Genomic DNA, 25,933 nt, shown 5'->3' on the forward strand with positions numbered 1-25,933 from the left:
CCAAACCCTTAAACAAGTCAAACTGTGCTATTAAAACCCTTAATCCTTACACAACTCCTATACTAACTATGACCAAGTTAGGTTTCACAAAGTAGCACGTTCACTCTAGAAAAAATAGTCATGTTTAAATATCTATTCTAAGGATAAAAGCAAATTTAAAAATAATATTAATTTGCCAGCAAAATTCTAACGATAAATAAAGGAAAAACATACTTACAATTTCTTCTTCTACAACACCTCTAAAAGCTTGGTCAAGGGTACATTTTTTTTCATTTTCACTATTAAAAACAAAAAACACCTGCATTTTTAAAGCAGCTCAGGGTAAGTATAAAGATTTCAGCGAGCCTATTTCATGGATATCAACGCCTTACCTTCCAGGCAACTGGCTGAAGGTATTCAACAAGGGCTTGATATTTTTGTTGTTCAGGGCCTCTCTGGTAGATTTCTAGAAAAATAAAAATAGCAAATAAGTGGAAAGATTTCTGCTTATTATTTACTGAAAAACATATCACTCATCAATAGTATGTCTAACTAAAAAATGTTTATACCTGGGAAAAATTACCTATGAGTCATTCTATCAGTAATTCTTATTCAAATGCCACTTACTGATATAGACTCATCACTTTAAGCCTTGCAAGAGCTCCCCAGCTAGACTTTCTTATTCCAGGTTTTCCCTCCTCCTTTCTTTTTAAATATCCCATTCATGAGAGTATCCTGCTTTTAAAAAACAAAATCTGTAAGTGGCTCCTTATTTCGTAGCTTCCTCTAAACGTCCTTGATAATGTTATCCCACTCAAGCTATGCAACCTCATTTCCCAGTACCCCCTAACACATACTCTCCACTAGGGTCTAGCCATTTTCCCATCATTTTCTATCAAGCTCACTCTAGTGTATTCATTCCCATTATTCCTCCCACGTGCTCACGCAAATTCTATCCATTCTTCAAGACCCATCAAAAGTCCTACCTCGGAAAAAAAAAAAAAAAAGTCCTACCTCGTCTAGGTAGCTTGCACAGCACAGCCCCTGACACCAAGTAAACACTGATTGTCTTAAAGTAGTAAACCTGCTGGTTGTCTTAAAGCAGTCATAATTGAAAGACAAAAATATTGCCAAGTCATTCATTCTGTGAAAATTCACATACACTTGGAAAATCAATGTTACCTCACAGGAGTTACATTTATACTGGAAAAGTCCATTCCTGACTCTGCCTGTGAATAGGCTGTGTAATCTTGGGCATACCCCCTTACCTCTGTGCTTCATTTTCCTCACGAGTTAAATATGAGGGTTGTTACTACCATCAGCAGCAGTGGCATCACCTGAGAACTTGTTAGAACTGCAGAATCTCAGACCCCATTCCAGACCTACTGAACCAGAATCTACATTTAACAAGATCTCCAGGAGATCTCACCTCATGCTCAAGCTTGAGAAGCACTGGGCTAGATGAGCTCCCATTAAATGGTCCCCTCCAGGACCAATATTGGATATTCCTAAGTTACTCCTGGCAGAATTTCAGAGCACTAGGGAAAAATACAGTCAAACAATTTAGTGATGGGCAACATAAAAAGAATACTGGGTCTTAAGTCAGAGAAAACAGTAAAGTAAATCATTTAACTTTTGGAGTTAGAGTTAAACTTAACTCAGTTTCTATCTCATCTACCAGGGATAATAAAACAGCCTCCTTACAGTGCTATTCTAAGAGTTAAACAAGCTAACAAGAAAACGCTCTGTAAAGTGTTTCCCAAATGCTTAAACTACTGTTCCCCAATGTGTAAGAATAAAATGACAGCTGACAACCCTTTCCAAGCTGACCTGTTTGTCCTGTCCCACTTAGGACCTTCCTCATCGATCTCTTACGAATGAGATACGGAGGATTAAAGGGTGGTGAATAAGCGGCCAGAACAACCACCTGGCAGCTTAGGAGGCGGGGCGGGAGCCAGATCTCTGGGCTAAAGTCAGTCCCGCCCTCCCCCTTCAGCAGCCCCCTTCCAGTTCTGGAGACACCTGACCAGCTGAGAGAGCACTGCAGAGGAGCTGGACCCGGACAGAGGTAGTCTGCGGATGACCCCTCCACGCAGGGCGCAGACACGCCCAGAACGCGGGGTCCTGGGACCAGCTGGCGGGAAGGTGGAGGCGTACCGCAGAGGACGCGCGGAAGAGACAGGTAATGCGCCTTTGCCACTTCCCAGCCCACGACGAGGCCGGGAGCCCGTCGCCGCGGCGCACACGCCTCTGTCCCCGCTTTACCCCAGAGCAAAATTCGAGTAATTTCAGGGAGAGGAGGGCAAAAAATAGCGCTGAGCCAGGGCCGCACCCACCCCCCTTCCGCTCACCGTAAACCGCGTCCGCGCTTCGGGCAAAGTGAAGAGCGGCGGCGTAGGAGACATCTTCTCGGCCGCGCGTGCCCGCCACCGCGCCGCGGCGCCCGCCGATGACGTCAGGGCGGGAGCGAAGAGATTGCCGGCTCGGTGCGCGGCTAGAGCGGCCTGTGAGCGCAGGGGCGGGCCCGGTGGGGGGTGGGAGCGTCTGTGGTGACCGAGGACGGGCTGGCGCTGGGAGCCGGAGTCAGCCGCTCAAAGCCCGATTCGGGTTCGTGGGTAACCCTTGGGGTGATGGTAGATGTGTGGCCTTGTCGTGTAAGCGCTGCGGGTTGCAGGCCGGGACGCGCACTTTGGCGGTGGTTTTCCTGTTTTGGGGAAGCCTGGTGAAAGGCGGCTGGTTACGGCTCAATGGGCCGCGAGGGAAGGTAACCGCCGCCCGAGAATCCAAGGCAGGTGGGTTATCCGGGAAAGCTCCAGGCTGGGGAAGTGTCGGCAGTGGCCGTGCACCGCCGGACCAAAGTCCTTTTCGAGGAGTGGTCCCAGCTCCGGATTTGCGTTTCTGCCCTACAGTTCATGGGCCCTGTAGCTCAGGAGCAGCCTCCTCTTCTGAGTAATAGAAATAATGCTTATATCCTTGGGCTGTGGAGGAGCGTCAGTGAAGTCATGAATGCGCGTGTGGCTTGCATAGCAATGCAAGTATTATCATGAATGTTTGGGGATTCGTTAACTTTGCTGGCACATAGAGGGCTATACTGAAAGAGGAAGATCTTGGAGGAACGCAGTACTCGGCGCTGATTGGATAGCGCGTGGCGCCGGGTCAAGGGTTGGAGGCACCAGCTGCAAAACCTTGCAGTTTCCTACCTTGGCCAATGAGAGAGGCTTGGCCAATGAGAAGCCAAGTGGCAGTAACTTTTCAGTTGGAATTATGCTGTGGGCGAAGAAGCACTGACCCAAACACTTCCTACCAGCTCTTATTCACCTCCATGTGTACCTAAATGAAGAAAGCTAGACGCGCTTTACGTTTTTCCCTTCGTTGATATCCGGCGAGAATACAGGACACTAACAAAAAGACAGCTTTGCATAGTCTTGTCCCTAAGTGGGAATTGTGAACAGTGCTGGCTACCTGGAGCGTTGAAGGCTTTTTAGAATCAACAGAATCATTCAGGTTTAATTGTGCAACGTAAATTTCCAAATTGCCAAAATAAACAGGTTTGATAGGTAGCTGATTTGATAGGTAGCTGATGTATTAGGATTATTAGGATTATTATTATACTATAGATGATTATTAACTGTGTGGAGCACAACTAAGACCCAAGAGGTAAATAAAATTATTTTTTACAAAATCCAAACAGAAGAAGAGCTTGAGTTTATTGAATCATCCATCAAAGTCTAGTGACTTAGAATTGTGTTTATTCACACATTTGCTGGGCACTTTATACACAGTGGACAGTATTTGTTGAATGAGTAATAAATATATGGACATATGATTGAATGAACAAAATAATATAGCTTAATTGCTGTTTTGAGGAGCTCAGGTCGACATAAATGAAACAACTGCAGTGTACAATTTTGATCATGAGTAATTTGCATCATAGCTGCTGTAAGAGATCAAAGGAGAGAGGGACCATATGAGGTGGTCAAGGAGCCTTTGTGGAAAAGAGAGAATATGAGCTGGGCCCTGAAGGATTCCAATAGACAGGTCAGAGTGTGAAGGGGTGAATAGGAAAGACATTCCAAAGGGTGAAGAAGGTGTGAGCAGAGGTGTGGAAAGAAGAAAGCACAGTGAAAGGTAGTTGTTGACTTTGACTTAAACTTTGGATTCTGAATAGAAATAGAGTTGAAAAACTGGGTTGGAACCAGATCGTATTCGTGTTTCAGGCCAAAGAATGTTACTGGTTTAAAAATGGCATTTGCGGTTCCTCCCAAGTTATAGCCAGCAGTATATTTTGTGGGAAGGAGAGAAATGAGCTGTTGTTGCTAATGAGTGAACAAACGCCAGATAAACAGTAGGAAAAAAAAGCAGCAAACATCAGGGGATAATGGGGAGTTACTGTTTAATGTGTACAGATTTCAAATTGGGACGATGAAAAGTTCAGGAGATGGATATGGGTGGCGTTTGCACAGCACTGTAAGTGTACTTAATGACACTGAATTGTACACTTAAAAATGGTTAAAATGCTAAATTTTATTTATACTTTACCACAATTAGGAAAAAATCTATGTAAAAACAGCAGTCTGATGCTAGATAACTTAAAAAGGGCAAAAACGTCACAGCCATCAGTATGATCTTGAGATCTCGAGGTGAAGTGATATTCAGTAAGGCAAGGAAGTAGGTGATGCATTTAAAAAAGTTGTGCATCAAAACTCACTACGATAGAAATGTGTTAGCATTTAGACCATGTTAATAAATGCCTTATAATTCCCAAAGCACTTAACGTGTAGTAAGACATTTGATCTTTTAAATGATATTTTGAGATGAGTAACAGCGATTATGCTCACTTTACACATGAGGAAGCAAACTCAAAGAGTTAGGGTTCTTGATAGAGGTAACTGGCAACATGAGACTACCCATGGGTTTTGATTTCAATTTTTTAGCTCTACACTGTCATACTGTCGTAATAGTCAAGTTTTATTGAGTACCTCCTATGAGCCAGACACTTTTCTTGTATTATTCCTACTCCTTACAACAACATTGTACATAGTTATACACATCAGTGAGGAAGCAGGTTCATCTGTCCTAGGTCACATGGCTAGAGGAAGCTAGGTTTGGGATTTGAACCCCTAGCTGTAATCCCAAAGCCTATATTTTTCTCGAGTCTTAACTTATGAATCCTTATGAAGCCATGGGCCTAGTTAATGGCTCATAAATTATTTCCTTATAATTAGATAAGGGTGAGGATCATATTGTCATTCCTAACATAAGTGTTTAAAGAAGTATGTAATAATAACATTCCAAGGGCAGACATCCAATAGCATGTAAATTCCTCACTTACGTTTATTGAGCACCTCTCCTTCCTTCTATGCTAGTGAGGTAAGATGGACCAGGGAATGCCTCTCTGTTAGGAAACACCTCCATGGGAAATTCTAGGATGGATGGTTTGGATGGATTCTAAGCATTCACATCTTTATTCCTCTTCTTTTCCTTGGTATGTCTCATTTGGATTCAAGTTATCATTGGTGTGGTGAGATCTAGGAGAAGAGGACCAGGGAGGCAGCTTAGTCTGCTTTCGTTCTGGTCTTTATCCTCTAGCCCAGGCCAAGGAAACTTTGTTCCATGCTCACAAGTCAGCCGTGTTAGCATGTTGGATTGCGGCCTTTGCCGGTTTGGGTTCTGGGCCCTAGCCCTCTTTCCCTTCCTCTCCCTAGGTAATTTAAGTGGATTGAAAGAATTATATTGACAGGGAACTGATGTTTGAGAGGCAAAGTTGAGCAAAAAGAATGAGACTCCTGCATTGGGAGAGGAATGTTGCTGAGAAGACGAATGGGAGAAGTTTGGCACTTCGTGTGTATTTTGGGAGTTACATTTTTGTGGAAAAAGAGAAATTGCGTGAAAACTGTGTGGGTGCTGTCTTTTTTATAGGGTGGTGGCAATTTTCAAGCATTTTATATTGTAAATATTGTGCTATTCATTCAATATGTATTTATTGAGTGCCTACTATTTGCTAAGCACAAGAATAATATTATTGGACTACATATGCAGTATGGTTATTTTATTGTAATACTGTATATATCATTATCTAGTATATGTTGTGAAATCCTGTTTGGTGAGCTTGATTGGACCACATAGATGAACATAATTTAAGGTTAGAAATTGAATAGTGGGTGATTCTTACCCTGGTGAGCCCAGCTTCCCTGAAAGGTTAGGCAGAGATTTTGACTGAAATTGACCCATCACTTGGCTTGTATCCCTTTCCTATCCTGTTTCTCTCCCTTACTGGTTTCTCCTGAGAGCACCTTAATCATTTATTCACAAATTTTCCCCTCGGGGTTTGCTTCTGCAAGTCCTGAGTGTGTTAGTTTGGGTCTACCATGAAGCAGATGCCAACATTTTATTAGATGTGCAAGAGATTTATTAGGGAGAGAGCAAGAACCAGGAGCAGGCAGTGAGAGCTTGCAGACCACAGTGCAGGGCTGACACCTGTGCAAAGAGAGAGGGAGGGAAGAAGTGAAGTGCAGCTCCAGGAAAGGCTTGACTTTGCCAGTGGGGAGATGTCAGGCCAAACTTCTTGTAGGAAGGGTCTGGCAGTTTGCCCGAATGGACCTGCCCTGGTTACCTCTGCCATGCTCAGTCATTTACTTAGAGCCACCCTCAGAAAGCCTGGCCTCAGTGCAGGTGTGGTGGACCCAGCAGGCAGCAGTGAGGCTGTCAGTCAATTATATTTCCCACAGCAAATGGTCTGAGGGGAGCATTTTCATGGCCACCACACTCTCCTAAGTTTTTGATATAATATTTTCTTCATTTGTTTATTCTCAACTAATATATAAGTTGTGTGTGTGTGTGTGTATGTATATATGGATGAACCTGGCACTTTGAACAAAACAGAAGAGTTAACTGTCCTCATGGAGTTTTTATTCTATGGGAGAAAAGATTTTTTTAAAAGTAAAGAAAAACATAAAAGAATTTCACTGTGAGAAATGCTATGAAGGAAACAGTAGCGTATATTGAGTGCCCTTGTGTGCTTGAATTCTTAGTGCTTTACATGTATGAACTATTTAGCCTTCCCAGCAACCTTGTGAGGTAGGTACTCTTTAGTATTCCCGGTTTACAGAAGAACCTGAGGTGAAGAGTGCTTAAGTAACGTAGCCCCAAGGTCCCTCAAAACCAAAGGAATGAGAGACTGAGGCAGGGGATGCTCCAGCAGTATTTAACTTTTGAGTTGCCAGAAAAGACCTCTCTGAAGAAATGATATTTAAACTAAAGCTTAAAGAATGGAAAGGAATGAGCTGTATATTTGTGAGGGTGGGATTTGGCAGAGGAAGGCAAGAAAGACATTCATATGACTGGTGATTTTTCCTTCTTTATGTTTACAAATGTTTATAAATGAAGGTCAAGATTGTTCAGTCCTAATCACTGTTGCAGGGGTGCTCAGCACGTTTCCCACTCCTCGCTTGCCATTCCCACCACCTTTGCCCCATTCTTGTAACAGATGAACAGTTGTGGGCATAGGACCAGGCCTGGCCAGCCGTAAGTCTTTGAAATTTTTCTTCTGCAGCTGGACAATATGGCTGTCGTACTAGTGAGAGTTTCTCTTTCATAAAACAATAGAAACCTGCTCTGGTTAGTATTTTGAAAAGTAAGTTATTGGGAGGGTATCGGGAAGCTCATATTAGTAAAAGGCTGGAGATAAAGCTTGGGCAGGCCTCAGTGGAAGCAAGACATAGCTTCAGTCTTAAGATGCCCCACCAGCACCATTTCTATGGCTTGGCTCTGCTCCTGGATTCGGCAACCCCTGGGCACTTGTCACTGCGTCACTGAACATTGACCACCACACCATGCCACTGCAACTGTCCTGCATCATCTCCAGCTCTCAGACCTTTGCACGTCTTCCTCGAGATTCAAGTTCATGGCTGACAGTATCTGATTGGCTATACTCAGGTCTCGTGCTTGTGCTCTAGCTTCCAGGCAACAGGAAGAGTTATACCTGTCCCTCCTCACCTTCAGCTTCTGTAGTGAGCTGCAGAGCCCTATTTTGGGATTTCCCTTCAACTGGAAAGAGTATTTGGATGCTGAACAGCAAGTAGGATAATATCCATTAGTGATGCTGGCTGCCCAGCCCGATTCTCTGTTACCACAGGAGCCATGGTGAATATTGAGCTAATGCTGCCGTCTTCCTTAAAACTTGGAGAAAGCCCATCTTCAGAAAGAGAAAATGAGGCCAACACACAGACACAGAGCTAACAGATGGACTGTAGGAAATGAAAAGAGAAGGGGAGGATCTAATGTACAGCTCAGTGACTATAGTTAATACTGTATTTTACAGTTGACATTTGCTAAGAGAATAGATCTTAGGTGTTCTCATCAATCACAAAAAAGGTAACTAGGTGAGGTGATAGGTATGTTAATTAGCTTGATTCTGGTAATCATTTATCAAAACCATGTTGTACACCTTAAAATACACAACTTTTATTTGTCAATTATACCTCAATAACACTGGAAAAAATTAAAACTTGCCCTACTAGATATATGCTTATTAGAATCATAACAAGATGCCATACTAATGGTTAAGGGAAAGAAAAATTGACTAATGAAAGAAAATAAGGAGCCCCCAAACAGACCCACACATATGAAGAAATTTTATCTATGTTTCATTGTATCACATTTGAAGACATTGTGACTAAGAGTCAAGAAGAAAATGGGAGATTATATGATAAATCATTCTAGGACAATTGGTTATCCAAACATGGGGAAAAAAAAAGATCCCTCATATCACACAAAAAAATTTCAGGTGGATTAATGACACAGTCTGAAATACAAAATTAAATTATTTAAAGCATATCCAATTACCATGGAGTAGGGAGGGATATCTCAAACAAAATACAAAAAGCATAAAACATAAAGGAAAAATGGACAATTTTGTCTACATTAAAATTAACTTCAGCTCATTAAGAAGACAAGATAGTAAAAATGGAAAGATGGGCTTAAGAGTGGTGGAAGATATTTGCGACTCTTATAACCAGTGATTAGTGTCTAGAATATATTAAAAACTTTTACAAATCAATAAAAAGGCAAACAAGTTAAAAACGGCAAAAGACATAAACAGTAAATTCATACAGAAGAGGAAATATGAAAAGATGCTTAGCTCCCTGAGTAATCAGGGAAATGCATAAAACAATACTGAGATATTGTTTTCTCATCTGTGAGATTGGCATGAGTTTAAAAGCCTGATGTGGGACTCCCCTGGCGGTCCAGTGGTTAAGACACCGTGCTTCCACTGCAGGGGGCACGGGTTCGATCCCTGGTCGGGGAACTAAGATCCCTCATGCCGTGCTGCGCGGCCAAAAAAATAGAAAAAAAAAAAAAAGCCTGAGGCATGTTCGTGAGGAGGTGGGGCCAGCTAATGGAAATGTAATCTGGTACAGCCATTTTGGAAGAGAATTTGGCATTTATAAGGTTGAAGGTGTAATACCCTTCAATCCAACAATTCTCTAGATATAAACACAAGAGGATTTCTTACATTGATAAGATGTATACAAAGAGACATGTACACAAATGCTTATTTTGGTACTGTTGGTAACGCCACAGAATTGGAAACACCAAGTCAATCAATGAATTGGTGAATAAATATTAAAATATTCATTTGCTGAGTGTAAGGCAGAGAAAATGAAAGAGCTAGATGTATTTGTTTCAGTGTGAATAAATCTCTTTGGTTGGAGTGATCATGTTTGACTTTTATAATTTTCAATAGGGATGTAATAAGCAAAATGAGAAAGTCTTTGGAGGAAAGAGAGAAAGTTCTGGGACTGCCAAGGGAAAAGCATTTTGTGGGTGAAGTTGTTTTTTCCATTAAAATAGGATCATTTAGGGCTTCCCTGGTGGCACAGTGGTTGAGAGTCCACCTGCCGATGCAGGGGACACGGGTTCGTGCCCCGGTCCCGGAAGATCCCACATGCCGCGGAGCCATGAACCATGAGCCGTGAGCCATGGCCTCTGGGCCTTCGCGTCCGGAGCCTGTGCTCCACAACGGGAGAGGCCACAATAGTGAGAGGCCCGCATAATGCAAAAAAAATAAATAAATAAAATAGGATCATTTAACTTTGCCTTTCCTATCCATAACGCAAATTATCTTAAATTCCATTGGAATGATACCTTCTTTAAAGTAACTTTAAAGAAGTAGTTTAGTAAGTAACTTACTAAAGTTTCTTACCAGGAGAGGTCAGCATTTGCATGGAAATATCTCCTCTAAAGTAGAAAGACGAAGAGACAGAAAAGTGAACTTTTTCTATTTAGATGTGTTCCTATCTGAAGTGGATTCTGGTAGTACTGACCTTAACGGCCTTAGTCAATGCCAATTGTAAGTAAGTTATTACTACAGAAAATGGTATATACTTATAGTGCTGTGTTAGAATACTTCCTTAGTTCTGAGCAGCTCAGCAGGTCCATCCACATTACAGAAGTCAGGAAGGCTCAGCTGGACTTCGGGGTTTTTTTCTTTCAAGGAACTCCTCTAATGGCTGTTTATGTCAGTTTAAAAAACAAGTGATACAGACCTACACCAGGGGGAATTACTAAGTTATGACTATTTCATGAGGTTTTGTGACCTTCACTCTAGCATGTGCTATTTTTATTCATAGCTCTTAGAGGAAAACAAAGCACTTTGCCCTCAGGGCTAGAAGAGGCCTCTGCCACTTGGTTCTGGTTAGACTTTCCACTAAAATGTTTTTTTGCCCGACTCTAGCTTCCTTCCTCCCACTTCCTAAATGGAAAGTCGTGAAAAGGTTCCTGTTTTGATGTCAGCACCAGACCCACACTAAATCGTCAGTGGTTGATGGCAATGAATCATAGAGGGGGTGTCTAAGATAGCATTTTTGTTCAAACATCTCTCCCACAGTGATTAGCACACTGCCTTGTACTTGAATATCTGCCTTAATGAAAATAGAAATCTGATCAATCCATTCCTTCAGTGGCTCCAAATAGCTTTCAAGACCTAGTTAAATGAGCTCCACATTCAAAGGTATTCATAGCATGGCCCTGCCCAATCCATCAGCCTTATATATTGATATATTCCTATTCATAATAAGTTACTGTATGCTAAGCACACATCGTATGCCATCATTGTCTTTTATACTTTATATACATGATCTCATTGATTCCTTACTTTTTGAGATATTGTATGCAAACGAGGAAAACAAGACTCAGAATTTAAAAAAATTCTTTACACGACTAGGATTTGGACTTGAGTGTTTTTGATTCTAAAGTCATAATTATATATTGCATTTCTCTTGTCTCGCCTCATAACCACATACTCTGCAGTCAGACTGAGCTACTCTCAGTTCTTTTTATGTCTAATAACTTTCGCGTACATTTCTGCTTCTTCCAGAATGCCTTTCTTCCCTGCTCTAACTAGTCGAATCCTTCTTGTTTAAAGCTCAGCTTAGTCATCACTGCTGTGGTTGACCCTCCCCGATCTATTCAACTGTGTTCAGGGCCCCTGCTCTGAAGACAGAGTAGTTTTTCTTAGCATTTACATGAGGGAGTACGGCAGAGGATTTGGGAGTTAACTGCTGATGTTACTCTGGAAGAACCATTGCTCTGGTTCTTCAGAAAAGAACGTGTGGAAATCCACTTGTAGCTTGCACCCCAGCAAGGAAATGTGTTCAAAATAAGGGAGCAAAATAAGTCCATCTCCTTTGACCCCGAGATATAATTACCAGGAGAGGGAGAGTACTGATTGAGCAGTAACTGAAGTTTCAAGAAGGAGCTCCCAAGGTGGAGTTGCAGGGCTAAGAGAATAGAAAAAGATATTACTCGGGTGAACAAATCAAATGGGCAGCTGTGTTTAAAGGCTAGACCTGAAATGAACTCTGAGCCTTTGCAAATACAGGAACCAAAAGGGCCTTGAAAGTGAGGGAAAACAACTCCTACCCAAACTACAGGGAGGACTTGTGTGCTCAGAATGGGCAAATCAGGAGGAAGCAACACTCCTTTCTTAAAATTCTTTCCATAAGGTAGCTAATGGCTATTTTGAGCATGCTACCTGGGAACAGAAACTTTGAGGGATTATATCTCCAGCGTGCCTTTTCATTTCTTTCTCAAATATTGGGAGCTAGATTTTCACTTAGATTTGTACCATGAGCATTGCCTTTCTTATTTCGCAATGGCTTCTTCCTCTTTTTTTTTTTTTTTTCTTAAATGTGCATCTTGTACAGTTTTCTAGTTGCTGAGACTCTGGAAATTTCCTGGCAAATTATGGTTCCATTTTCTTGAGAGCAAGGAATTCTTTAAAGATATGGCCTTATTAGTTTCCCATTTCAAGTAATTTATTTTTATCACTCATCTTGAAAAAGTATTATGAGAAAAGGAAGGGAATTAGTATTTACTGAGGATATGCTAAGTGCCAGACAACTCTTTCACATGCATTATCATAACCCCGCTCCCCCAGGGTTTCCCAAATTTAAATGAAGAATAGACCTCTTTTTAAAAAGGAAAACATTTCCACAGACCCCTTGTAATGATTAAAGTTATTTTATGTTTCTTAAGTGAACAAACATAAAACTAAATACAGTTCATGTATATGGCATTTATGTAACTACAGGACTAAAAGCAAATATACAAATTAAATAGAAACAAAACTTCAAATGACATAAATAATAGATAATGTAATTTTGTTAAAATAAAATTGAGGCTTGCAATATAAATACAATATTGATTCTCATAGTGCAGTTTTTTTTCACTTCGGCATTTCTGTCTGCTGTGTGATGATTCCATTTCACATTACCGCTTAACTCTGTAAAAATCTGAGATTTTTACAGCACATCGTGATATGATTTAACCTTTGCTTGACCCAAATGATTATTTCATTATGAAATCCACCTCTGTTCTTGTTTCATTACAATAAAAAATCAATCATGACAATAAAAATAGAACTATGTCCACTCCTCGAGGGTGGGCCTGCCTTTTTCACTGGTGTATTCTTGGTGTCTAGAACAGTGCCTGTCACATAGTAGGTGCTCAATAAATGTTTATTGGATGGAAGAGTTAATGAACAAAAAACACTTGAGGCCAATACATTATTACCTGTAAGGGCAGTTTCTGAGATCTTATGGTGATAATAGATTGTTCGATGGTCGTCCAGATGGTTCACAGTGTGCTTATATTGCTGAGATAATATTTTGAGGCATTATTTGTTGATTTCTCTCTGTGCTTTCCCTCTCCAGCCCTTCCCTTTCTTCCTGTCCTGACTATTCCAGCAGGTACTTGGATTCTATGCCAAGGACCTCATGGGAGGGGTCTGGCGGGTCGGAGAAGCAGACTGTCTGTAAGCTTTCTTGGTTTGTGTTCCCTAAGCCTCCAGGTGACAGAGCCCCTTTTGGGTCTACTTTTCCTCAGTGTGCTGCTTATCCTCCATCCGTACCCTCAGATCCACTCTCCACTCTTCTCCAGCCTGATCTGTGCCCTTGGAGGCTGCTCGTTATGAATTGTATCACTGATCCCTCTTGTCTTTTGGCTTCTGCTTGGATTTGGCCAGTGGGAGGCACTGACATGATACTGAGGGACGCATCTCAGTGGCTACTTGTTTGGACATAAGTCCTTGCTCCCGCACAGGCCCCCATGATTTGGTGTTTGGGGCTCTGTGAAAAGTCACAGAGTTGAGACAAAGCCCTGGAGATGTGGGGTGAGGGGAGCAAGGAGACCTGAAGTTAAGTTGTTTGTCCTCCTGGTGGAATGGTAGACTCAGAGTTAGAAATTAAGTTTAATTATAGAGAATTAAGTAATATATTTTTCCCTGCTTAAATTTGCAGATTGAGATTCATACCCCCCATGGTATTTTTTTTAAAGGTTATCATTACAGTGGGAACTCCAAACTTAAAAATTGTCCCATTGAACTCAATGGACCCCATCCAGGAATCCAGTTTGAAATACACTACACTATGTCATACTGACCTTTGGGTTACAAAATTCTAAAAGCTGGTTTCCGTGTGCATGAACAAAAATTGTGATTAAAAGCTACACTCTGGGGGCTTCCCTGGTGGCACAGTGGTTGAGAGTCTGCCTGCCGATGCAGGGGACATGGGTTCGTGCCCCGGTCCAGGAAGATCCCACATGCCGCGGAGCATCTGGACCCGTGAGCCATGGCCGCTGAGCCTGCGCGTCCGGAGCCTGTGCTCCGCAACGGGAGAGGCCACAACAGTGAGAGGCCCGCGTACTGCAAAAAAAAAAAAAAAAAAAAAAAAAAAAAGAATGAGAAATCTGGATTCAGATTCCTGCCTTGCCACCCACCAGCTATGTGACTTTCAGTAAGTCTGTGCCTGTTTCCTCATCTGTAAAAGTACACAAAACTTTGAGGATTAAATAAGATAACATGTAAATAACTTAGAATGGTGCACATAGTAAGTTCTCAATAAGTTTATGATAATTATTACTCTGATCTCAGTAGTCACTCAAACACCACTTCATTTAACTGTTTACTTGCCACTCACCCTGCAGTGCACAGCAGAAGGCACTCATGAAAAAATCAATAAGGGTTTATCTGCTTCCAAGCAGATGGTTAGCCATTCACCAAAAAGAATCCATTTCTTCTTTTTCTTTGGGCAGGCAGCTATACTACATTCCTTGCACCCTTGCAAGTAGGCATACAATGCAATGAAGTTCTAACCAATGGTTTGTGAGAAGCTTTACACGTCACTTTCGAGCTAGAGTTTCTAAAAGGCAGGTTTTTTAAGTGCCCTCCTCAGTGTCTTGATGTAGAAGATGACAAGGCCATAGGAGATGACACAGCCACAAAATGGATGGAGCCTGGTTCCTGAATTGCCATGTGGAGGAGAGCTGCCAAACAATATCTCCTTCACACTGAGTTCTGGGAAAAAAAGAAACTCCTGTAGTCTTTGAGCCATTATACATTTTTTGAGGGGCTGTTTATTATAGCAGCTAGTGTTATCCAAATTAATATACTCTTCTCATAACTCTAACCATGATGGAGTACATGGAAAGGGTGGATATTTGCAGTCAAATATGTTGTCTATTTGGATTCAGATTTTCAGGAGGGAGAGGGTGGGGCAGAAACTAGAAAAATGGGATCCTTTTATATCTTGTTTTTTCATAAAGCCAGACCCCTCCCAGATCCTTCTGGTCTTCCCCATGGTGTTTCACCCTGGGCAGTGTTTCCTCCCACCTCTCTATCATTTTCTTCTTTATGAGAGCTTCCAGGCAGCAGTCTCCTCAGCTCAACCATGAATGGCATCTGCTAGCAGTGCTGGCCCCTTTTTATATCTGGGTCATGCTGTGTGTGTGTCTGCATTAGTGGGATAAAGAGCTCTTCCTGACCCTTTGGTTCCTTTCCCAAACGATCCACTGGCAATTTGTAAAGTGGAAGGTTGGTCTTCCAACAGCCCATAAATAATGGGCTAATCAAAGGAATATCATCATACACAAGGCACTTAACCGGTTTCATTGAAAACAAGGTTTATTGTTATTTTGGGAAAATATTTTAAAATTCCAGATTAACTGTGTATCTACTTCTTGAAACAAAATACCTTACTTTCAATGAGCACTTTCTAGAATGAAAGGCCCACCCCTTCACTAAATGGCAAAACCAGGTAGTAGTTTCCATAGTATTTGATCACCAACCTCCAATCTAAATTATGAATTTGACAGAGACACTTCTTAGGATACAAAAAAACACCCATTGGGCAAATCTGTGTATGCCCCTAGAACGGCCTATGCAGAGTGGGCTCAAGTGGGCTCATCCTGAGGGTGCTACTCCGATTCTGGGCAGCCCAGGAAGGCCTGGCTTGGGTCAATTTCAGCGTGGCTCTGCTCCAGGCTCTGTCTGGAGGCCTCCCTAATGGGAGATGTGGGTGCTGTCCAGTTCTCTGCCTTCTTCAGGGCACTGCCAACCTGCAACCTTGGCTTGAAAGGTGTAATAACACAACTAAAAACAAATTGTAGGCACATTTTTACCTGGAGTTGCCCACAGCCCTGGGTTGACCATTCTTATACAATAAGCAAGCCTGAATCGTAGAGAAAAATAAGCACTTCAGAAACATTTGGAAGTTACTCTCTTTCTCTCTCTCCTTTAAACTCCTCAAACCTGAAACGAAACGAAGGCAATGCTTCTTAAGTTGCCATAGGTAGATTCAAGCTACATTGATAATTTTTGCTATCAGGACTTCATTTTACATTTTAAAACAATATTCCAACTCTGAAAAAAATTACTCTTTTGGCAGGTTTTCAGGAAATAAATGCTTAACCATGTTAGATTTTAGAAAAAAGGAAAGAAAATTAGTCACTCAATACTTTGAAGCATCCAGTAACTTCTAAGTCCCTGGAAAAATCAACACAAGGCAGACCTCTTGCAGATTTCTTAACTTTTCTATTCTCCTAGAAATACCAATCTCTCAGCTGGCTGGAACACAATTTGTGAGCCAGGATTGGCCCAAACCAAATTGCGGTTTTTCATTTTTCTACAGCAATGGCATTCAAACTGGTAATAACAGCCACAGTGTAAAGTGTACCCTCCAAAACTGGGCAGAGTGGGAGCTGGCACACGGATGTTTTTCTGACCTGCTCTGTAGAGGGTGTCATGTTCTGGCCAGTCGCTAGAGTAGTAGTGACCACCCACTGGGCAAAGAACTTATAGGAGAAACTATGTATTCTCCATCCTAGCACTGCTCTCTGGTTTGGCAGAGTGGGGTGCCAAGGAGAAGCACAGACTTAAGCACCAAAGAGCCTCACTCATATCACATCCCTGCCCTGAACCTACCACAGTGGGAAACTTAACCAGCCACCTGCTATCCATTTACCAGCACAGTGGAAAGAAAGATCATGGGATCTTGGTGCTGGCTAGAGATGGACTGCTGCCATGTTGTACCCCCTCTCAGGGTGGCCTTATAAAGGCTCACTTTATAAAGAAGGAGAAGTACCCTGAGATACAGATTGATAGGAATTCTTGGACAAGAGTGAATGGCTTGACTGCTTGGTCGGGGCCCAGAAGGAACAAAATTGGAAGGTCCATGGTGAGGAAATCTGGGGAAGAGGCATGAGGATGTATCTATGGTTGTGGGCACAGAGTATGCGTATCTTTGTATCCTACATTAATGCCCACCAGAGAACCCCCACTGCAGAGGGAGCTCTCAACCACAAGGTAGACAAGATGTCTCATCTTGTGGATGTGGACAGCTAGTGATGAGCCTTGGGGAGACCAGACCACCCACTTGGTAGCAGAATGATGTCAATTTCAATTTGTCCTTTCCGGAATTGATATACCCACCCTACCCACATGTCTCTATTAATATCACCACCCAAGGGCTCACAGAATTCCTGATCTATTAAAAATGGCATCCTGCACAGCATTGTGGCAAAGGGCACATGAACACGAGATCTACTGGTCTCCCCAGAGATCTGATCAACCAGAAGTAGCTAGTCTAATGGGAGAGTGCAAAGACTGTTGAAGGCTCAGCTAGGGTTCTAGCCTTGGAGCAATAACCTGCAGAGTTAGGGTGCTGTCCTCCAGGGTGCAGTATATCCACTAAGTCAGTGGCTATAGTGCTATGCTCCCAATAACTAGAATTCACAGGTACAGGAACCAAGGGATAGAAATGGGTGTGGATCCTCTCAGGATCACTGCTTATCAAGCTTGCAACTTTAGACTCTGCCATTTTAAAGGTTCTGGTTTCCACAAGGGGAACACCAGGCAGCAGTTGAACTTGACACTGTGACTATGTCAGGTCATTTTAGGCTCCTCATGTCAGTGGAAGAACTGGCAAAGAAAAGAATTATCCCCTTGGTGGGCAAAATTGACCCTAATTACCATGAGGCATAGGATTGCTCCTACATAATGAAAGCATGGAGGAGTTGACTGGAGCCCAGAGGACTCACTTGGGTGTCTCTCGGTGCTTCCATGCCAGCAATAACAGTAAGTGGGCAACTTCAACAGCTATGGCTTGATGAGGCCAAGGCAGCTGAGGACTCAGGGCTGAGGTTCTGGGTCAGCCCATCAGGCAGGAAGCCTCAGCTGTCTGGAGTACTGGCCAAAGGTGAGTGAAATCTAGAATGGCTGGTGGAGGAGGTAAATGAAGGCTTTATCTTGGGATCTGCTTTCCAGGGAACTCAAGAAAGATCCCTAGCATCTGGCACAGGATCTAGAACATAGTAGAGAGGTCCTAAGAGGTTGACTATATGAATCTTTGATGAATGTATGAATGAATAACTGTGCCTTGTGCTCTGTGGTAAGGATGCTCAAGTTAATTCACATTTGAGAAGTGCTTAGGGATCTCAGGGAAGGTCTGTATGTTAACACGTGACACCCCCAGCCCCTGTTCAGCAGGGTTCACTCACTGTTCCTCCCGCCGAACCAGGGTCTCATGTTGAAGGCTCACACACAGCTTTGGAAGTGCACCAAAGCCCCTCTGTGCTTGCCTCCCCAAGCCACTGTGTCGCCAGCAGGAACTCATTATTCCTCAGAGTCAGAGCGACAGAGAGAAACACGATCCTTAAGGCTTGACCATTTTCTTTCCCCCAAATAAAAAAGCCAAGTCACACATGGCTATAATTTGGATGCTGTGTCACTTTCACACTTTATTGCTCCACACATAAGCCAGTTGAATGTTTTTGAAAGTGACTGAATGAATTTAGTTTTAAAATTATCCCATGTACCTTACCCCGATAAATTACCAAAATAAGTGGCAAGTGTAATATAATTACAGCGTTGACAGTGGTCTAAGGCTCAGCTCTATGAAAAATTGCTTCCCCTCCACCCCTTCATCTCTCTCTCCTGGGATTGGTTGGTGGGAGATGAATTCTCCAACAAATGAGCTATCTTCTTGAGATGTAATCGTAGGCCTGGAAGGACTTGGAGGTGTTTTTGCCTAGTGCCCAATGCCAAAAGCAGAGGCTCTGCAGATAGGGTCAGAAATCTATCAGTCTTTCACTCTATTCCCATCTTTTTTGCTTTCTCTTAGTTCTGACATTTTACAGCCTGGCTCACTGATTCTCAGCTCTTACATTTCTAGTCCATTCTCGTATGCTAGAATTTTGGTGGCATTTGTGAAGAGATTGAAATACTCAGAACAACAGTAAACAAGTAAGCAATAAATTACCATGCAGCCACTGTTCGGGTTTAACACTTTCTCAAGGTGTTATGAAAGCATCCACAGTCATTGCCTCATTCACCTGGCAGCTTTTCAGGCCGTGTTGTTGTTTCAGAAGACCTTTTTACTGCCCTGGCCTTTTACTCACATGGTTAAATTAGCATAACATTTGCCTTTGGTACTAGCCTGATAAAAATTTATGCTTTACCGCCTTACAGTAAGTTCCACATAGCTCTATATTGCTTTTCACAGCCTTGTCACCTCTGTGTTTCATTTTTTGAACAACTCTGTAACAGTAAGTATTGTAGTTGTGCCCAAAATGAAATTTATATGTTGATCAATATTTGGCCACATGTTAGCAATGGATTTGTGAGATGCCACTGTACTATATGTGACCTACCAATTAAGAATCCTGGGTCTAGCTAGTAGTGAAGAAAACAGTATAAGCGTTATGAGTTATGAGATTAAAGCCTTGAATGTTAAGACCTGAAACCATAAAACCCCTGGAAGAAAACAGAGGCAGTAGGCTCTTTGACATAGGCCTTGGCAATGATTTTTGGTAATCTGACACCAAAAGCAACAAGCAAAAATAAACAAGTCGAACTATATAAAACTAAAAACTTCTGCCCAGCAGAAATGAAAAGGCAACAAAATGAAAAGGCAACCTACTGAATGGGAGAAAATGATTGCAAATCATAGATCTGATAAAGGGCTAATATCCCAAATATACAAAGAACTCATATAACTCAATAGCCAAAAAAAATCTGATTAAAAAATAGGCAGAGGATCTGAATAAACATTTTTCCAAAGAAAACATGAATGGCCAGCAAGTACATGAAAAGATGTTCAACATCACTAATCGCCAGGAAAATGCACATCAAAACCACAATGAGATATCACTTCACAGCTGTCAGAATGACTTATCAAAAAGATAAGAAATAACAAATGTTGATGAGAATGTGAAGAAAAGGGAACCCTTGTGCATTGTCTGTGTGAATGTTAATGGGTGCAACCACTATGGAGAACAATATGGAGGTGGCTTAAATTAAAAATAGAACTATCATATGATCTAGCAATTCCATTTCTGGATATTTTTCTGAGGAAAACAAAACCCTAATTTGAAAAGCTGTATGCAGCACCCGTGTTTATTGCAGCATTATTCACAATAGCCAAGATATGGAAACAGCCTAAGTGTTCATTGATGGATGAATGGATAAAGAAATTTTGGTATATATACACAGTGGAATATTATTCAGCCTTAAAAAAGAATGAAATCTTGCCATTTGTGACAACATGGATGGACTTTGAGGGCATTAATGCTAAGTGAAATAAGTCAGACAGCGAAAGACAAATACTATATGATCTCTCTTTTATGTGGAATCTTGAAGAAAAACAACAAAAACCAAAAAACTGAGCTCATAGATACAGAGAACATGTTGGTGATTGCAAGGGGTAGGGGGTGGGGGTGGGAGAAAGGGGTGAACTTTTTTTAATAGATTGAATAAATTGTACTCAAAAAGTCAAAAAGAATATTATATTTTCTAAGCTAACATAACCACTAACATAATGTCAAAATAATGTCTAAATAGCAAAACAAAAAGTAGAGAAGGGGGCAAAACAATATTTGATCCAAAAGAAGACAGGAAAGGGGAGAAAGGGAACATGAGAAAGTGAGACACAAAACCCGTGATGCTTGATTTAAATCCAAATACACGACAATCACATTACTTGTAAGTGGACTAAATATTTCAGTTAAATAACAAAGATTAACCACTATACACCTTTTAGAATAGCCAAAGTCCAGAACACTGAAAACACCAAATGCTGACAAGGATGTGGAGCAACAGGATCATACATTGCTGGTGAGAATGCAAAATGGTACAGCTACTTTGGAAAACAGTCTCTTACAAAGCTAAACATACTCTTACCATATGATACAGCAATCATGCTCCTTGGTATTTACCCAAAGGAACTGAAAACTTATGTCCACTCAAAACCCTACACACAGATGTTTATAGCAGCTTTGTTCATCATTGCTAAAACTTGGAAGCAACCAAGATGTCCTTTAGTAGGTGAATGGGTAAACTGTGGTATAGCCAGGCAATGGAATATTATTCAGCACTAAAAAGAAATGAGCTATTAAGCCATGAAAAGACATAGAAGAAGCTTAAATGCATATTACTCTTTATTAGTAATATGATAAATAGTAATTGAAAGAAGCCAATAAGAAAAGGTTACATACTGTATGATCCCAACTATATGACATTCTGGAAAAGACAAAACTATGGGGACACTAAAAATGAATGAAACTTCGGCAACTTAATGGCTCAAACGCTGTAAAGCTGGATGTTAATGAAGATAATTGATAAGCTGCCAGTGATTTTTGACCAGTAGAGGAGCAGATGATTTCTGTCTGGCTGAAGAGATAACTCCAAAGGTTATGGCCCTATTGTCCTGTTAGTGTAACTTTGTATCTAATTTAGCAACTAAAATAAAATTTATTTTTATTTTTTCACTTTGTAATTCTTTTTTTAATTTTTATTTTATATTGGAGTATAGTTGATTTACAATGTTGTGTTAGTTTCAGGTGCACAGCAAAGTGATTCAGTTATACATATACATATATCTATTCTTTTTCAGATTCTTTTCCTATGTAAGTTATTACAGAGTATTGAGTAGAGTTCCCTGGGCTATACAGTAGGTCCTTATTGATCATCTGTTTTATATATAGTAGTGTGTGTATGTTAATCCCAACCTCCTAATTTATCCCTCCCCCCACCTTTCACCTTTGGTAACCATAAATTTGTTTTCTAAGTCTGTGAGTCTGTTTCTGTTTTGTAAATAAGTTTATTTGTATCATTTTTTAGATTCCACATATAAGTGATATCACATGATATTTGTCTTTCTGTCTGACTCGCTTCACTTAGTATAATAACCTCTGTGTCCATCCATGTTGCTGCAAATGACATTATTTCATTCTTTTTTATGGCTGAGTAATGTTCCATTGTATATATATACCACATCTTCTTTATCTATTCCTCTGTCGATGGACATTTAGGTTGCTTCCATGTCTTACCTGTTGTAAATAGTGCTGCAGTGAACATTGAGGTGCATGTATCTTTTAGAATTATGGTTTTCTCTGGATATATGCCCAGGAGTTGTTATTGCCCTGTTAGTATAGCTTTGTATCTAATTTAGCAACTTTTAAAAAAAAATACACTTTATTTTTTATTTATTTATTTTATTGGGTTGGCCAAAAAGTTCCCTTGGTTTTTATTTATTTATTTTTTACATCTTTATTGTAGTATAATTGCTTTACAATGGTGTGTTAGTTTCTGCTTTATAACAAAGTGAATCAGTTATACATATACATATGTTCCCATATCTCTTCCCTCTTGCGTCTCCCTCCCTCCCACCCTCCCTATCCCACCCCTCTAGGTGGTCACAAAGCACCAAGCTATCTCCCTATGCTATGCGGCTGCTTCCCACTAGCTATCTGTTTTACGTTTGGTAGTGTATATATGTCCATGCCACTCTCTCACTTTGTCACAGCTTACCCTTCCCCCTCCCCATATCCTCAAGTCCATTCTCTAGTAGGTCTGTGTCTTTATTCCCGTCTTACCCCTAGGTTCTTCATGACATTTTTTTCCCTTAGATTCCATATATATGTGTTAGCATACGGTATTTGTCTTTCTCTTTCTGACTTACTACAAAAAAATTGAGTAGATAGTACAGAGGATTCCCTTATACCCTGCACCCAGTTTCCTTTATCTTAACATCTTACATTAGTATGGTACATGTGTTATAATCAGTGAACCAATATTGGTTCATTATTATTAACCAAAGTCGATACTTTACTCAGATGCCCTTAATTTTGACCTAATGTCCTTTTTCTGTCTCAGGATCCCATTCAAGATACGACATAACATGGAATTGTCAGGTCTCCATAGGCTCTCCTTGGCTTTGACTGTTTTTTGTTCCTTGTTTGTTTTTGATGGCCTTGACAGTTTTTAGGAGTACCAGTCAGATATTTTGTAGGATATCCTTCCATAGGAATGTGTCCGTTGTTTTCTGCATGAATAGACTGACTTTATGGGCTTTTGGGAGACAGACCAAAGGATAAAGTGCCATTTTCATTACATCATATCAAGAGTACAGGCCATCCACATGAATTATGACCGTTAATGTTGGCTTTGGTCACCTGGCTAAGGTAGCACTTGTCAGGTTTTTCCATTCTCTCCCCTCCCTCCTAGCAACCACTGATCTTTTTACTGTCTCTATAATTTTGCCTTTTCCAGTTGCTATCATTATTGGTGACCTCTTACAAGAGAGGTTGTCGAAAGTGCTACCCTGCTTTTAAAGCTCCTTAAGATGATTCTGTGTGCCCTTCAGACTCTTATCAGGTCACATTAAGGATATTGGTATTGTAGACACAGTGGTGGGAGAGTGGGATGGAAACAGTACTGAGTTTGAGGACCCCTCTGCTACTCAGTGCCCAGTCCATTAACACCTTCAGCCTCAGCTTCCTCATTTTGTAAAGTAGGAAATGTCATAGCAGCGCAATGATACTATAAGTGATAAAGTATCCTAATCCACTGAGATGTTTGTCTGAAATAAAATTATATGTGTGAAACACTTCCTAAGCACTATAGAAAGATAAATTATTACCATCTAGTATAGGGGTTGGCAAAATTTTTCTGTAAAGGAACAGATAGGACATGTCAGCGTTGTAGGCTATCTGGTCTCTATCGCAACTGTTCAACTCTGCCATTGCAGTTCAAGAGCAGCCATGGACAGTGCTTAAACAATGAGCACAGCTGTGTTCCAATAAAACTTTATTTATAAAAACACACAGGGGGCTGTATTTGGCCCACAGACTATCGCACGCTGACTCCTTGTCTAGAATACGCGTGGAAAGACACAAACCACTCTGCCCCCTTCCTCCTGAAATCTCTTCCAAATATAGTGCTGGCGAGGACATTCAGTAATTTATTGGGAGTCTTGACGCACAGACTACAAAGACCCTAGGGGGATTGAGTCCATACACATATGATATAAATGAATAAATGATGGAATAAATTAATAAGGGGGAGAAGAGACAGATCTCAAGGCTTGATCCTGAGGCCAGATGCACAACTGTGGTACTGCTGATTTTGAGGAGCTCCAGGGAGTGGTGTATCCTTGAACATTTTATCCTGGGTGTCCTATAGGAGGAGGTTCTGAAGACTAGAACGTCAGCAAGGATATACAGTGCTCGGCCATCGCATAAGATGCCTGGGGAGAGAATGGTGCCAATTTGCAGAAAATGGGAAAAAGAGGGTGTTCGGGTGAGTGGTAAAGGGGTTTGAGTAAGGACGTCAGGGTGCCCCCAGTTTCCTGTATTCCCCAAAATTCCCACAAAAGAGAAGAGCTGAAAGGGCTTCTGCTCTGAAGACAGGCTAACAATTGCCATCCATAGAGGAACTCTCTTTTTAATTTTGCAAAGTTTTCGAAATAGGTAGTGTCAGTTTGCAAGCCCCCCGAGCTGGGTGCTAAGCATGCAGTCTTCGTTATCTCACCCTGGGAGGGCTGGCTTCTGCCTTGTCTCGGAGGACAGATTTTATCTTTTTTTTTTTTTTTCTGGAACTGCCTCCTAAATGCCTTGTGACAGCCAAGTTCCCAAGGCCAAGGGCCTCACTCTCCTTCATTCCACCTGTGCAGTTGCAACTGGGAGGAGATGTGTGGGAACTGGCTGAACTTTCTGATCAATTTTTCCCTAAATCTAAAACTGCTCTAAGAAAGTAACGTCTATAAAGATAAGGAAAAAATGGTCCACTTATAAATGTCATCCCCGCTTATAAATGTCATCCCCCCTTATAAATGTCATCCCCCCTTATAAATGTCATCCCCCCTTTTACCTCCTATCCACAGATTCCTCCCCACAATTACTAAGAGTCCACCTTTGGAGACACATTTCTTTGGGTGAAGTATCACCTTCCCAGCCTTTCTACCGAGGTTTGTCTCCCTCCCTATCCCTTCCTCTGTTTCTTGTATTAGTGGCATTGGGTTTTTATTATTGAGATTTGGTTATTCTGGTGCAGACCCTGCAGGGTGAGACTGGATCTTTTCTGAAAGTTGAGATCTGTGTCGTGTGAATAACTAGAGACAGGTGTCTCCAGGGTGGACCCATGGATCTGTAGGCAGGAGAGGGGCACTTCGGGGGTCTAGATGCCTAAAAGGTGCTTCTGGACAGGGGGTTTTCAAGGTGATGTCAGGCGGCACCCTGGAGTGAGGAAAGGAGCAGTCCAGGTGAGACCTCTCCTCCCTGGAATCCTCTGTGGCTGGCAAGCTCTGCTTGTCTAGCAACTGGATGCTCTCTGTGACTGTTTATCTTTTATTGTGCTCTAGCCCTGACTGTAAGCCTTCTCCAGAGCTTCTAACCTAGAGAATGAAAGGGAGGGGTTTGGTCAATGCTTGGATGCGAGTGTTGACAGAGCAGTGTCCCCCTCCTGCTGTGATGACAGCAGGGATCCATGAGGCCACAGGAGAACGTGAAGCTTAGGGACACATCAGGCTGTGTGGTCCAGGATGTTATCCTTCAAGTGCTAATCTTGGGGACTGGTTTATTTTCTTATGAGAAGTGGTATTTTCTTATATAATCTCTAATACTAAGTAGGAGATTATTTCTCAAAAATAGCAACAGGGCTAGACAGGGAAGGATGAGAATCCAGAGTTCATGTGAATGTTCAGACAGATCAGCCCTGCCTACTTTTCAGTGGTGCCCAGTGCCTTCCTGCGGGGGTTTCCGGTTGCTGGGAGCAGCCTGTCTCTGGCAGGTCTGCTCCTGGATAGGTTCAACCCCACCCTGTATTTGGGTAACATGCTGGGTT

The 25,933-nt window shown here is 41.6% G+C and overlaps 1 protein-coding gene and 1 long non-coding RNA gene across 6 annotated transcripts in view; one reads left to right on the plus strand and one right to left on the minus strand.

Moving 5' to 3' along the window:
- THOC1 (THO complex subunit 1) overlaps window positions 1-2,461 on the minus strand; it is a 41,933-nt gene extending 39,472 nt beyond the window's left edge. The window contains exons 1-3 of the mRNA XM_004273769.3: window positions 2,331-2,461; window positions 372-445; window positions 218-278 (exon numbers count right to left, since the gene is read on the minus strand). Coding sequence (XP_004273817.1) covers window positions 218-278; window positions 372-445; window positions 2,331-2,384 — 189 coding nt within the window. The 5' untranslated portion in view covers window positions 2,385-2,461. The remainder of the gene's footprint in view (window positions 1-217; window positions 279-371; window positions 446-2,330) is intronic.
- Window positions 1,966-25,933, plus strand: part of LOC117202833 (uncharacterized) — a 47,885-nt gene continuing 23,917 nt past the window's right edge. For 3 of the 5 annotated variants that reach the window (XR_004485319.2, XR_007471732.1, XR_004485323.2), the window contains exon 1: window positions 1,966-2,161. This is a non-coding gene — a long non-coding RNA (uncharacterized LOC117202833). Of the gene's footprint in view, window positions 2,162-2,524; window positions 2,587-25,933 lie in introns of those variants that run through there. The other 2 variants (XR_004485322.2, XR_004485321.2) reach the window with 2 other exon arrangements.

This window comes from Orcinus orca, chromosome 15, assembly GCF_937001465.1.
Source record: "Orcinus orca chromosome 15, mOrcOrc1.1, whole genome shotgun sequence".
Lineage (NCBI taxonomy): Eukaryota > Metazoa > Chordata > Mammalia > Artiodactyla > Delphinidae > Orcinus > Orcinus orca.